This window comes from Spea bombifrons, chromosome 5 (assembly GCF_027358695.1).
Source record: "Spea bombifrons isolate aSpeBom1 chromosome 5, aSpeBom1.2.pri, whole genome shotgun sequence".
NCBI lineage: Eukaryota > Metazoa > Chordata > Amphibia > Anura > Pelobatidae > Spea > Spea bombifrons.
In genome coordinates this window covers 104,641,995-104,657,313 of record NC_071091.1, presented here as the reverse complement: position 1 = coordinate 104,657,313, position 15,319 = coordinate 104,641,995, and the positions used below count along the sequence as shown (strand labels likewise).

The following is a 15,319-nucleotide window of genomic DNA, read 5'->3' as shown; positions in this document are numbered from 1 at the left end:
CTTCAAAAAAAAAGATTCTGCTTAGAACTTTAACCCAATCTACCACCCAAAGACCCAACTTCTATCTGCCTCTATTAATTGTCCTTTAATTTAACGGTAATTCCCGGATTTTCTCCATTTAATAAAATTAAATTATTTAATTTTTAAGAACAGTTGTATTTTTAAAATGGACAATTTCACGCAGCCTCCTGTAGAGGAGAAGGAAGGGAACTAGATTAGATTTTGCTGGTTTTGCCACCATTTGCCACAGATCTGAGCCCCTTTGAACGAGATATCTATGAAACAATTACACTAATTGCACAAGCTGTAGGTAAACGTCTCGGTAAATGGATTTATCTAGGCCTCGATGCTGTGACCATTCCCCTTTAAGCTTCCTTATTCCGTGACGGGCTTTTTGGCTCGTTTCTTATTCCTGTTGCTAATTTCCCCGCAGAAGATAACGATGTCTCCTCTAATATGCCGATATCGTGGTCCCACGGCCCCCACACCTTCATCTCATTAAATGCATTTCAGTTTCAGCAATTTATCATCATGGCTGCTGACATCCTTGTCAAAAGGAGATAAGTTTTTTTTTCCAATATCCTCCTTTCTGTGGATCACCAAAGTATTAAATCAGTCGCACGGAAATTAATTTCCTTTTACTCTTGATGTCAATTAAACGAGACACAGTTGTATGTTTGGGACATGATAGCCCTTCTTTAATTTGTTGTTCCATAATTAAAGCCATCCCGACAAAGGTGGCGGAAACTTTAATTAAAACGGGCTGCGTTGTACTAGTCATTTTAATTTAAAAGTAATATTAATTGTGTCTTCACAAAATGAAGTTGGGATGTGGAATTGGCAAATAATCCTCTTGTTTATTCTGGTCCATAACTGCCAAGTATCCTCTCCGGATGCCCCTCTGTTCTAGGAGCTCAGAATGTTTGCTGGGTATGAGGCTATCACAGGTTTTTATAGCCCTAAAAGCCCTGATATTGTGCGTAGAGACAGCTCTCAGGAGGTCACAAAGTCACATAAAACGGAATGGCTTCCCAACAGAGGTAGTAGAGGGTAATACAGTGAGGGATTTAAATATACATGGCATACGGCCCTCGAATCTAAGACGAGACCAACGACTGATTAAGGTCTGAGACTTTACAGCAGGAAAAACGGACAGACTAGAGGGAGGAGAATGGATCTGATCTGCCATCAAATTCTATGTTTCTGGGTAGATATCAAATTGTAATAATTGCCTTGGAGATATTTTGTTTAAATGCGAGGGGCTGTTTTATATCCGGTGCGTTGAAGTCTGTGTCAAAATGCCCCAAATTAATGATCGTCCTTTTCCTTTCGCAAAAGGAAATTATACCCCAAAGCTTTACCCCTAACAATGCTTTTCATATTTGCAAATGTCACCGAATCGATAAGTATTATGTTTTTCATGATATTTAAGTCCACAAAAGGTTACCTGCCTTTCATGAACATATCTGTAAATGTATCAAGCCATGGATACAGTTTGTGGCACAAGCCACCGCATCCACAGAAGGCAGGTCATTACACAAGACGGTATACGTGTGGGTTAGCATGTGTGTTGGTATACGTGTGGGTTAGCATGTGTGTTGGTATACATATGGGTCAGCATGTGTGTTGGTATACATATGGGTCAGCATGTGTGTTGGTATACATATGGGTCAGCATATGTGTTGGTATACATATGGGTCAGCATGTGTGTTGGTATACATATGGGTCAGCATGTGTGTTGGTATACATATGGGTCAGCATGTGTGTTGGTATACATATGGGTCCGCATATGTGTTGGTATACATATGGGTCAGCATATGTGTTGGTATACATGTGGGTTAGCATGTGTGTTGGTATACATATGGGTTAGCATGTGTGTTGGTATACATGTGGGTTAGCATGTGTGTTGGTATACATATGGGTTAGCATGTGTGTTGGTATACATATGGGTTAGCATGTGTGTTGGTATACATATGGGTCAGCATGTGTGTTGGTATACATATGGGTCAGCATGTGTGTTGGCATACATATGGGTCAGCATGTGTGTTGGTATACATATGGGTTAACATGTGTGTTGGTATACATATGGGTTAGCATGTGTGTTGGTATACATATGGGTCAGCATGTGTGTTGGTATACATATGGGTCAGCATGTGTGTTGGCATACATATGGGTCAGCATGTGTGTTGGTATACATATGTGTTAGCATGTGTGTAGGTATATATATGTATAAAGGGACATTGTAAATCTAAAGCGCATATGATGGCTGAAGTGTCCCTTTAAACCCCTGCGTTGTGTGTCAGGGTAATCTCGTACCTCACATTATATTAATAATATTTATTTTGTTTTATAATCATTTTATTCAGATTGTCGTGGAAAAATAGTTGGGCTCAAGAAAAGAGGGACCCCAACCTTCTTAATCTGCCCCCAAATGATAAAATAACTAGATGTTTTTCATGATTCAATGGTGATTTATTTCCATGGCTCATGTTAAGGCCTTTCAGCCTACGTAAGACATGAATCATGTCGGATCTTAATGAATAATTGTGTGACAGTCAGGATTAACTTCCAATGGACTTAACCTCAACCTGCTTCATATTTACCCATTGTGTACATTTTAAAACCATTATATCTTTACAGTTTATCTTTTTAATTTTTTTTAGAACATACCCCAAACATACCCCAAATTTTTACAGGTTTGGCGTCTATTTTTTTTTTCAACCAGAGTCATCTAGTGTCTGCGGACACAATTTATAAAATAATATTACAGAAAGAAGCCATCTTGGGTTTTTTTGTTGGTTTTTTTTTCTGGCAGGCCCCAGTTTAGGTAGTTTGAGAGCTCCAGGTGGCTTTGGTTTGCACCATTTGCTACTTTTTCAGGAAAACACAATAATTGTCGTGTTAACGTTACCCCCTGACATAAAGGGCTCTGCTAAGGTTGTGTTAAAGTACATGGATAAAAACTTTCCTTAAAGGTGCCGTTCCACCTAGATGGTTTAAAAAAATCAAACTACATGATTTGGGCATAGAATGACTTTATCCAGCGTAGTCTGTTCTCATCTGAGCTAATCTCACACTTTCTGATTGCGTTATTATCCTTTCAATAGAAAGTTTTAAAGAATGGTGCACTGGGGGGGGGCAACCTACATGGCTTTATAACTGTATCACAACACAAAAATCCCAGGTGCCAAAGCATTATATATTATTATAATTATTATTATTATTATTATTATTGTTCTTTTATCAGTGAACCGTTTTAAGACATGGGAACGTTAACTAAAAGGCACTGTTTGTTTTGTATTTACGTAATTATTGATTCAAGCCGTGTAGCTTGGCGTGTTTTAGGTTCTTCCATGTTATGTTCCCAACATCTGACGATTTATGTCATTTTTATTTCGTTTAGATAAAAGAATGTTATTGTTTTATATCATTGTTTTATATATCCGGTATCAGCATTCATTCCCATTTGAGATTTGGGATTTGGCACTCTGTAGAAATCGCTTTATGTTTCTGTTCTGCTCAGACTCCAACACAACAAACAGGTTTAATTGATTGTAGGGCTCAGAATTTGAATTTAGTTAAGTCTTTTTTCACTTTTTTCGCCTTTGCGTTTAGGAGGAATAAAATGCCCAGTGTGCAGTTTTGTGTACGGTACCAAATGGGAATTTAACCGACATCTCAAGAACAAACATGGCCTTAAACTGGTGGAAGCTGACGGAGACGCTAAATGGGAGGTAAGGACGTCGAATACTTTTCAGAAAATTTTATTTTGTGTTTTAAAGGGTCTTTTGAGACACTTCAGGTATTCTGAAGACATATGATATATATATATATATATAAACAAATGGTATCTTCTTGGTTTGGTTATCTGTCGACCCACAAGTCTGTTTCCACTGTGGGAATGTTTGTATTGTTATACTTTTTTGACCATAATGATGTGATAGCGATGTGTTAAATACATGTTATTCCAATACCAACGTTCAACGGCATCGCTTTCCACTAAGGCAGGAAAACACGTAGTAAGCTGAAACATGGGAAACTATGGTTTCCACATTTTTATATGGTTTGGCTTTTTTTGTATGGTTTTATACCTCAAGGAAACAACCAGCAAAATTCCAACGTTCTAATAAAATTCCAATGTCCTTATGGAGATTGTTTTTGTTTTTTTTATAACATTTTGCTTGGTTCTAACCATTCGAGGGTGCGATTATATTAATTGCATTAATAAATATATTAATAACAGTAGAGAGCAGTTGGTTAACATTAAAAACTCTACTGCTGGTCCCACGTGTTACATTGTACATGTGATTCTCTATGTAACATTCAGTGTAACTTACAGGCAAAGCATGCTTGTTACCGGAAACGTGTAACATTTTATTTTTAACTGATTCTGTCTTTTTTTATTTTATTTAACTGTCTTTGTGATTTATTGAATCTGACTTACAGGTTATGAAAGGCTTCAGGGAATTCAATCAAAGTCCCAGATGGGCACGCAGTCATCTTTTTTTTTTTTTTTTTTTATCCATCTTGTTTTATACATGTGGATTTCTCATTTTGTTCTAATACCTAACATCACACCCAATCCTCGGATCACATTCTCTGTGTTCCTTAAGCAGCGTTGGCACCGTGCGCAACTTAGCCGCCGATGCCCTGTGATGAATGTGTGTGCGCCGTCAGGTCCTTGTCAGATAAGCCGGAAGCCCTCTGCTAGTAAGCACAGTATAATACTGATGATTAATGAGGCTACAGCGCTAATAGCGAATGATACATCAACAATGGCTTGCGTCTGGGATTTAACCCCTTAAGGACAATGGGCGGTCCCTAAACCCATTAAAAACAATGCATTTTGAGCCCGTGCATGTACGGGCTTTGTCATTAAGGGGTTAATATAACGCCATTCTTACTCAATCAGAGATACGTATCAATACATGGCAATTACCCGGCACATTCCTTGGATCAGTCAAGCTAAGATGGTTACCCTTGGAGGATTTTATCTACTCTTCTTCTATAAACATCACTCACCTTTTAGGACCAAAGATAAAATAAATCTTCTAGACAGAGTTTATAGCAAATGAAATTACTCAGACAAGGGACAGGGAAACCAATTACAGATCCCACAACTCTTGGCCAGACGCCATTACCGAAAGCCGTTTCGGCCTAAAAGTTCTATTTTGTGTTTGGTAGACGGTAAATAAATGTTTTGATAAATCTGGATTTTACCAAGAATGGCAGTAAGTTAGGCCCATAGAAAAAATATTTTTCAGTGCTGTATACAGTAATAACCCCCCCGCTCTGTATACAGTAATAACCCCCCAACGCTGTATAAACTAATAATCCCCCAGTGCTGTATACAGTAATATAACACCCAGCGCTGTATACAATGATAATCCCCTGTGATGTATACATCCTTAAGATATGATATGATCTTCATTTAAGTTACAATAATGAATAAACACAATCTGTTTTTAACTAATAACACACACATTATTGTATTGTTCTTGTCCATATCGAGCACATCATTCAAACATTCACAGTGCGGGTTGGAAAAAGTATGTCAACCCTAAACTAATGACTTCAACAAAAGCTAATTGGAGTCAGGATGTAACAAACCTGGAGTCCAGTCAACGAAACAGGGTTTGAGGTGTGTTTTAGAGCTATTTTGACATAATAAAAAAAACATGAATATATGTATATAGAAGAAATAAAACTGCCATCCAAAGGGTTAAATATTGTTACCTTGTATTATTCATACTAGTATTTAATCCTTTTGAGAGCTTGACCTGTTGCTTAAAAAGATTTTTTTTCTGTGTTGGGTTATAGCAGCCGCTTACTGCGATGGAGGAGACGTCGACCCAGTACCTCCACATCACAGAAGCTGATGGAGATATACAGGGGACGCAGGCAGCTGTCGCAGCTCTCCAGGATCTAAGATATACCTCAGAAACCAGTAAGCAAAAGCAAGAAATCCATGAAATCTGTGTTAAAACTCATCTTATTAAAGTAATGTGTATTCCCCAAGGGCTCAAAAGCATTATTTCTGGGTATGGAACACTGGGTTACTAAATACACTACTGCTCAAAAGTGTGAGGTCATTTAGAAATGTCCTTGTTTTTGGGAAGAAAAGCTAATTTTGCATATTCAAGTAACATGAAATGGATGGGAAATCCAGCGCAGATGGGGTTAATGCTGTAAGTAACTAGCTGGAAACGGCTGATTTTTAATGGAATCATTTCATAGGCGTGCAGATCCCCTTTATCACTCCCATCACTCCTGTGTTCCAATGGCTCTTTATCACTCCCATCACTCCTGTGTTCCAATGGCCCTTTATCACTCCCATCACTCCTGTGTTCCAATGGCCCTTTATCACTCCCATCACTCCTGTGTTCCAATGGCCCTTTATCACTCCCATCACTCCTGTGTTCCAATGGCCCTTTATCACTCCCATCACTCCTGTGTTCCAATGGCCCTTTATCACTCCCATCACTCCTGTGTTCCAATGGCACGTTGTGTTCGCTGATCCAAGGTTAAGTTTAAAAGGCTAATTGATGGTTAGAAACCCCTTTTGTGATTATGTTACATCCAGAAATTTCCTTGTTTCACATGAAAACAGCTGAGTGATTTTAAACGGTAGTATTTCTATATTTGAAGTTTTGTTACAAAAAGGCCTGGCTTATTATAGTAATGCAGGCCAGTCGGTGTTCAATAAGGTAAAATGTTTATGATAAGGGCAAGCATGTTTGTCGCTTTTTCCATGTAATTTGCTGTCCCTGCTGTATGTAGGGTATGTAACTGGCTCCATTCTCCGAGGTTATACATCCCACATCCTGCAGGGGGCAGCACTTTAGGTGACATATACAGTATATGTGTTCTGAAATACATGGGTGATGCGTCCATCCTGCTTTTTATGGTATATTGCTCACATTTGGATGTGAAATGAAGCTCCCCAGACGGATTTGCAGCATCCAAGACATTAAGAACTCCTCAGTTGCCTCCTCACCCTTTTTAGTTACAACTTACATTTCCGTGGCAGCAAAATCACATTACAGCCAATGAAAGCCCTTTATGTTGTATCACACCAGTCAATGACTGATAAGTGAGCGTTAAACATATTAAAAAAACTCCAAAGTCCCATGAGGGAGCATAACCCCCAGCATTGTATACATTAATAATCCCCAGCGCTGTATACATTAATACCCCCCCCAGCGCTGTATACATTAATACCCCCCCAGCGCTGTATACATTAATAATCCCCAGCGTTGTATACAGTAATATTCCCCCAGCCCTGTATAAAGTGATAACCCTACAGCGCTGTATACAGTAATAATCCCCAGTGCTGTATACGGTAATAACTTCCCCAGCATGATATACACTAAACCCCCCCAGGGCTGTATACAGTAATAACCCCCAGGTCTGTGTACAGTAATGTCTGTCGTCATTGACAAAAATCTGGTTTTATCTCATTTTGCTCCAATAAACTTCTGTTATTTACAAACATGGATTCCGCCATTGCTGTCAGTCGTGTGATATTTTGGGTGACTTTCCCGGCTCAGACACCACACTGAGCTGATGCTTTATGGCAATGCTAATGAAGTCCACTCCTCCATAGACTTTCATTAGTCAGAGAGTCCGTCTGGGTCATTCTATTGTTTCCCACAGGCAGTATGATAAGGAGCTCAATATGTTTGTATTTTTATCTGACACTAGGAATAAAGAATAGTAGAGCTCCCTTTAATAATACAGATACCTCCATTTTCTGTGTTGTTGGTGAAAGCTGCCATCTTGCTTTTTGTATCACATGGTTAAGTTGTTGTCTTACCTTAAAATATAATATTGGGTAACAGCTTTGCGGAGGAACTGTAACAATCGTTTGCGCCAGAGACTCCGGGAGTTACAACATTTTGCTCGGACGGACGCTGGGATTCCACCGCAGAGTCTCAATAACGTAAAAAGCTAACATTAAATACAAATAATAACACAGGTGACAGATTGCCTTCATTCCATTATAGTTTCCTTTTTAAAATCCAAACCAAGCTTATCCGCGGAATTGGTTTACAAATGAAATGTAGAAGAAGAAAAGACTCTTTGCAAAGCACCTGCGACGCGGCTCAGCGGGGTATCGTTCCCGAACAACCAATTATCCTTATTTTTTATTCTACGTAAAGCAATCTTACGTTCTGCTTTGCTGACAATTTACCATTCATGCCAACCCTGTACTATGTGACGTTAATAACCCAACAGCCTCCCGTCTAAGTAAATACAGGTGCTGCTTGGGTAACCCTTTCCTACCTCACTGGCATAAAAGAGCATCCAGCATGGGAACGGTTAAAACGTGCATAAATGTGGCAGCGTGTTTAGCATTCATAACCCTCAGCCGATCGGAGATATAAATATATATTAAATATATATATATAGATAGATAGATAGATATAATATAATATATGGGGTCTGGGATTCCTTTAGCTTTTCCCGATGGGGAGTGACCACCTCTAAACCACAGCATCTTACAGCGTTTTAGTCTTATTTTTTTATGCAAAAAAAATCTTTATTCTTCAATTAAAAACACGTTTCCCATTTCTTTAATAAAATAAAGTGCGTTTAAGAAGAAGAAATCCCCTTTACGCAGCTATTCAAGCAAACGAAGATTAGATCAGAGTCATTCCGCTGCTGCGGCGCGCAAAGGGACACCGAGTCCAACTTATGCCCGTTATTTGTTCTCGTATCAGCAAATTGATGTAAAGAACAGTTGTTTTGTATATCGGGAAAAGCGCAGATGGTCACGCAGATGGTGGCTTTAGAGAAACACTACGCTCCGTGGATAAAAACAAAACATGCAAAAAATGTCCTTCAAAAGCTACTCAAAATTACAAGCCTTACAAACAAACAATCACACATTATTATCCACTACATATTATATTTTAATTCAAAAAGGTTCATTTTCTTTCTTTCTGAAAAAAAATGACTAATTTAAAATTTAAAAGGATTATGTTTTGTAAAATTCTCTTTACAACGGCATGCTCTTCTCTCTTGCACTCAGTGGAGTTATTCACCAAAACCCGAGGCGACCCCACATGTGATACATCTCTCCTATTCACTAAAATTACTTATGGTCCCGTTGAGGCTTGCACAGCTCAACTTTGGGGGGAAATAGACTTCAAATTCCCAACAAATGGAATTCCAACTCCCAAACAGTCTGTTCTGTCTCAAAAAGGGGACCCGGCTACGGAACTCAACTTGAGTCCTTTTGTATACTGGAAAGGAATGTTTGGGTGCTGAAATATAGTACATAAAGCCAAAATCTACCTAAAATTCAATTTTCTGCAAAGAAGCCCAAGAAGGACCAAACCATGAAACATTCTGCTGATATTCAAGGCTGATCACAACAGAATGGTGGAAGATACTCCGTGGTAGTAGGTACGTCTCGTTGGCTAGTTTCTTCAGCTAAACCCTGCACTAACTACTAAGACTACTAAGAAATTGTCTACGTATGGTTAGTGAAGTGTATTATTAACAAGAAATTACCTTGTTGCATGAAGATAAGAAGATCCGCTCTATATCCGGCTAATATCCCAATCTGAATTATAGGAAATGAGATAAATAAGCCATAATCTTACTCATGCACCAGAAGGAGGGTATTGATGGAAAAAATGCCCATCGTATTTTCGAATGGCCGTGAATTCAGTGCAACCCCACGCCACTAAATCTGTATTGAGGTGGAGGACCTCATGAAGTTAAAGAGAGATGTTTTTGTATAGCGTCGATTAACTTGTATATTTATTACTTTTTTTTTTCCTGGAAAGGCGAGAAGCTTGACTCCACCGCTGTGAATATACTCCAGCAGATCATTGATCTGGGCACAGAGTCTCACGATGCGGCCGCCGTTGCTTCAGTAGTAGCCGTGGCACCTGGAACCGTCACGGTGGTCGAACAGGTGAGATCATTATGTTTATCTTCAAGGGAATATGATGCGAGATTGTCTAATGTTCTGTTAAATATTTTCATCCTGAGACTCTATTTAATTCACTTTTAAAAAGTGTTTTTTTTATAATCCATTTGGTTGTTACCAAACCTTCCCTCTTTATTCCGTTCTCACAACTTCTTATTTATCTACAGTGGCAAGAAAAAGAAAGTGGAATTACCTTGTTTTCTGTATTAGTTGTTCATAAACTGTGATCCGATCTAGATCTAAGCCGCAATTATAGATAAACACAATGCGAATAGGACGCATACAATGCTAATCTTTCATGTCTTTTTTGAACACACACATTAAACATTCACAGTGCTGGTAGAAAAAAGTAAGCGAGCCCTTGGATTTAATAACTGGTCGAACCTCCTTTGGCAGCAATAACGTCAAACATGCGCTTCCAGTAGCGGCAGATCAGACCTGATCTTGAGGTCTCTTGAGGTCAGAATGTTTGAGTGTTTCTTTATGTCATAGTAGCCCCATTTATTAGACTGGAGGTTTAATAACTCCTGACTCCAATTAGCTTTTGTTGAAGTGATTAGCTTAGAGGTTCACATAAAGACCCACACTGTAAATATTTGAATGATGCATTCATCACTCTGTTTGTTATTAGTTACTTAGATGAAGATAAATTTATACATCGATGCTGGTAATTTCAAAGAGTTCACTTATTTTTTCTTGCCACTCTATATATAGAAAAAAAGATCTAATAACAGGAAGAATGAATCATATTCTGTTTGTCAATCCTATCTATCTGTACCCCTAACCCCATTGTGCGTGGTATGGTGGTTGGGGGTACAGATAGGAGCATAAACTTTTTATAAAATTTTCCACCATACCACGCACAATGGGGTTAGGGTCAAAATATAATAAATAACCCTGTGGAATGGACGCAACCCACTCGTACCTCTCCTTCTCCCTCCATCCTCTCTCTCCTGTCCTGTGAAATGAAGAGGTTAATAAAAAGAAAATAAAAAGTAAATAAACTAGTCCTACCTACCTCCTCTCCATCTCTGTGGCCCCAAGGAAGGGGGGGGGTCGATCCCACGCGCCGTTTAGATGTAGGCCACTCAAACACTGCAACCTGTATAAAAATCATCTAGCAACGATCAACAAAATCATTGGGTTCTCATTGTCTACCCAAGAAAAAGGGGTCATCCAAAAAGAATGGCAAAGAACACCTTTCTGAGCCTGATGGTGGCAGATGCTAAAATGGCTCGTGGCTGCGTGTTTATATATTCTCGCGCATGAACATTCTGAAGTCCGAGAACGCAGCACATCCTTCATTGACTATAATAGTTGTCTAGTTTTATATATCTAGTCGATCATTTTGAAATCGTTTTTTTTTCTTATTAATTCTTTAGGATAGCTTTCTGCTCATCCCAAGCTTTCTAGAATTCATTTGCTTTGTTTGCCTGTACTCTTTCCATTGGGAGTCTGTTCCAGGTTTCAACTACCCTTACTGTAAATCTAAGGGTAAATGTTTATCGCCGGCACCCCTTGGCGACAATACAATGGGGAAGACAATGCACCTTCTATCATATATTGTTATTAATTAATAACTGACTCTCTGGATTTCTGCAGGTGACTGAAGAGGAGCATAGCGCTAACCACACGGTGATGATACAGGAGGCTTTACAACAAGCGTCTGTGGGTTTAAGCGAACAGCATCACCTGGTGGTCTCATCAGACGACGTCGAAGGGATCGAGACCGTTACGGTCTATACGCAAGGAGAGGAGGCCTCAGAGTTTATCGTTTACGTCCAGGAGGCCATGCAGCCTGTAACCGATAGCACGATGGAGCACATCTTGCAGGAAATCTGAAAGCCTTTAGCAGTTGTGTCTGGCGGCCTCTGGCGGCTCCAGCTGCCGAGGACTACGGATACCATTGTGCCCGTCAGCCTGTTCTTCATACACCACTGCCGCATGCCGCAGTCCTGTACAGCACGTAGGCGAAATGGAGATATCTACACATAGTACTAGTGGAAATGTGAAAAAAATGGTGGAATAGAGCTACCGTAAGCCTTCAAGCATAACCAAGTGAGAGTAACGGGCCTTGCAGCTGTAGTCCTCAGGCATAACAAGAAGAACTAGGCGACCCTCGTCGACCTTAGGCTTTCACGCATAACTAATAATGAAAAATGTTCGGAATGGGCCAGTTTTTAGTCTTTGGGTTAATTTATTGCTTAGTGGCCCTTACATGGCTTGAGTGATAGAGGTATCTTCTCACAAAACATGCGACCTAATGATTAAATTGCACTAAACACTAATTATTGTATTATAGGGTATAACATCTTGTAGAACAGCGTTTACACAGCCCCACGGGAAGGTGTGAAATACGCGAAAATGTGTTCAGAAAAACACACTTAGCAATTACGTTGATAACGGGATATTTTTTAACGTTCAATAGATGTAGAACAGCTTTTATGGATTTTGCTCAAACCGATACAAGCAAAATTCTACCGGCAATAAAGACGAAGACGGGCTGTATTTCGCCCCTCGTAGACAGTTGGCAGGACTTTGCCAGTTTTTGAATCATCCTTACGATTGCAAAGTTCTCATTTCAACATTTTCAGCCTTGTAATAAAAGCATAATTTTATTCCTAAAGCGCTCTTTTTTTTATTTTCTAATAATTTAAGCATTTAATAATAAAATTAAAGATATGGGTTTGAGACTAAGCACCTGTTGTGTTTCCATTATTATAGACATTCCAGTGCACGCATGATCAAGTTTAGATCCTGATGCAAAAAATTAGAGCGCTAGGATTAGTGCATGATGTAAATTTTAAGTGATGTAAAATGTGTGTAAAAGAGAGAAGAGTCGGTTAAAGTGTGTGTCTCTGTGGTACAACGGCTAGACAATGGAGGAAGGATTTCCGGGGTGGAAGGAATGAGGGCCAAGAAGCACATCATGGGGGAGGCACAGTTTTAATCTTTATAGCACAGTTTGGGGATATAAACATGATGTCATCCTGAGAAATAGAGCATTCAAACCAGATCATTATTTCAAGCTCAGAGAAAACAGAACTGCGCGGCATAAATCCTGTTTAAACATGGATTACCTCGGAATACGGAACTTCTGTCTGAAATGATGAAACAAATCACCGGGATGCATACGCGCCAGATGTACAAACATTCTGTACGTCGAGCGCGGTACAGACATAGATTGTAAATTTGATTATTCCTTATTTTGTTTACTGGTGAAATATTTAGAGCAGACAATTTTATAAGTTAGTGTTTACTTATATTTATATATGTATTGTATATGTGTTAAAAGTTGTTTAATATTAATACAACTAAAAGTTTCATGTATTACAGTATACGGTTCTATTCATATTCACGTTTTGACAGGGCGTGTGGCCTCGGTGGGTGTGGCTTCATTAGGTACCTGTCAATCAAATTGCTTATATACGTACACACACTCACGCTCACACTTATAATCAATATTGATCACAATCTAACTTGTATATGTCCTTCCCATTTCTGTTGTATGTAAGGCCCTCGTTCCCAGCTCCAAAGGGGTAATAACTGTTCTAAGCCTGAAACTTTTCTTTTTATTAACCGAATCTGACAACATTCCACATCTTTACTGCCCTAACTGTAACCCCCCCCTAACCTGAAATAACCCTAACCTAACCTGAAATAACCTTTTCTCTGTGGGATACCCCAACGTTGTATGCGAAGTTCCTGTAATTATATTATATTTGCCTTGTCCTTGAAAATACTTCTATTCTGCCAATTATTTCCCCACAATTTCAATTTCGATTTGGACATCTCTCTCCGTTGAACTTTACTGCACATGTGAGCACTTTTGCCCGTCTGGTCTCCCTTTTTTTTAAACTTGCTGTAAAATCTCAACTCAACTTGGCTCCTCACCTGGTCTAAATGTTCAGGACCAGCTTGACGTCCACCCCGTGCATTCCTGACAGTCTTAGAATGACTCTGTCTTAGATGCCTCAGTCAAGCCACCCTGATGAAGATATCCAGAAACTTTAGACTGTAGCGTAGACCTCGAGTACTCGCTGGCGGATTTTTAGGATGAAGCTGTACCGGGACCACGTCATTCCAGCTCACAATCTCTGTTCTCTTCTGCCAAAAACCCATCAAGTTTAGTAATTATGTTCATCAACCATCAAGTTCAGTATTTATTTCTTGGATACGGGATTTCGCAGTTTCTTTGGAGGATTTATGTTTTGTTTTGAAGGTAATTCATATTCTGGGGATATTTACACAGACTGTCTTTGCCGTAACAAATATTTTCACCTCTAAAATTTATATCAACAGCGGCCCGGTGTTATCAATTCTTTATTAGTTATTGAGTCTTATCTTCAGCATCTAACTTTTTCTGAGTCAATTAGGAAAAGCCATTAATACCCGCCTGTCTGAAAGAGAATAGATGTGTATGACTTATAGAAGAACTGCTAAATTGTTTTGAAAATTGGGTTTCAGAGCATTTCGTGGTTTTTCGGCTCTATCAAAGCCAGGTTTAAATGGTCATTTTTCTTTCGCCGTCATACCCACCTACGGCAATTTGGGGTATGATTGCTTCTCGTTAGAAAGCTGTCTTCGCGATTCTTGGAGAATGTTCGAAATAAATTGCCGCCTTGCTAAGTAGCAATTATGAATTTCTTTGAAATTAAATAGAAAGGAAATGTAATTAGTGTAGACGAAAAAGATCTTTGTTATGGAAAAGGAACAGCTGTGACGGCGCTGGTGCTTTATTTAGACTGATTGTTTTGCTTTTTCCTTGTTTTTTTTTTGATTGCTCAGTGCTATAGGGAGCCATTGCAGAAAATCTGATTGATACAGTTATTGTTTCAGAACAGCGGTGGGAGCCCCATCTAGACTTTGAGTCCCATACGGAACAGAACCCTCTAAAAACCAAGTAAAATCCTCTTCATGGGAGATGTCAGGGTCTTCACTATGGGAAACTCAAGCTCATCAAGTAGAACCTTGTGTTTACTAAAGAATCATGGTCATCTCGGGTTCCACCACCTGACAGATGATGCTCATAAGCCACAATCATTTGAAAATACTCCTTAGTAGGCTACTGGTGGTTGGAGAAGGCTGCCTTGTCCTGATTCCGGGGACGTGGTCTTCAAGGAACATTCTTGGTGGGGATTCCATAATAGAGTCACGGGGGAAGACGGCTCAAGGGAAAATTATGATTGAAGCTTGGAAGGAAGTCTAAGAATGGATTCCACGTCCTGGATCTGCTGACCCATCTGATTTTATTAATCAATAATTTATGATCTAGGGCTTTGGCGTTTTGTGTGAGATTTCAGGCATTGTGTCTATCATGCGTTTCCAGAACCTTATAAATCACCGCTTCTAGTTGTGCATTTTAAAAAAAATAAT

At 39.3% G+C, this 15,319-nt stretch overlaps 1 protein-coding gene across 1 annotated transcript in view; it reads left to right on the top strand.

Moving 5' to 3' along the window:
• ZFAT (zinc finger and AT-hook domain containing) overlaps nucleotides 1-11,785 on the top strand; it is a 62,954-nt gene extending 51,169 nt beyond the window's left edge. The window contains exons 13-16 of the mRNA XM_053467400.1: nucleotides 3,616-3,734; nucleotides 5,821-5,947; nucleotides 9,798-9,928; nucleotides 11,546-11,785. Of these exons, the coding sequence (XP_053323375.1) occupies nucleotides 3,616-3,734; nucleotides 5,821-5,947; nucleotides 9,798-9,928; nucleotides 11,546-11,785 (617 nt within the window). The remainder of the gene's footprint in view (nucleotides 1-3,615; nucleotides 3,735-5,820; nucleotides 5,948-9,797; nucleotides 9,929-11,545) is intronic.
• The last annotated feature ends 3,534 nt before the right edge of the window (nucleotides 11,786-15,319 follow it).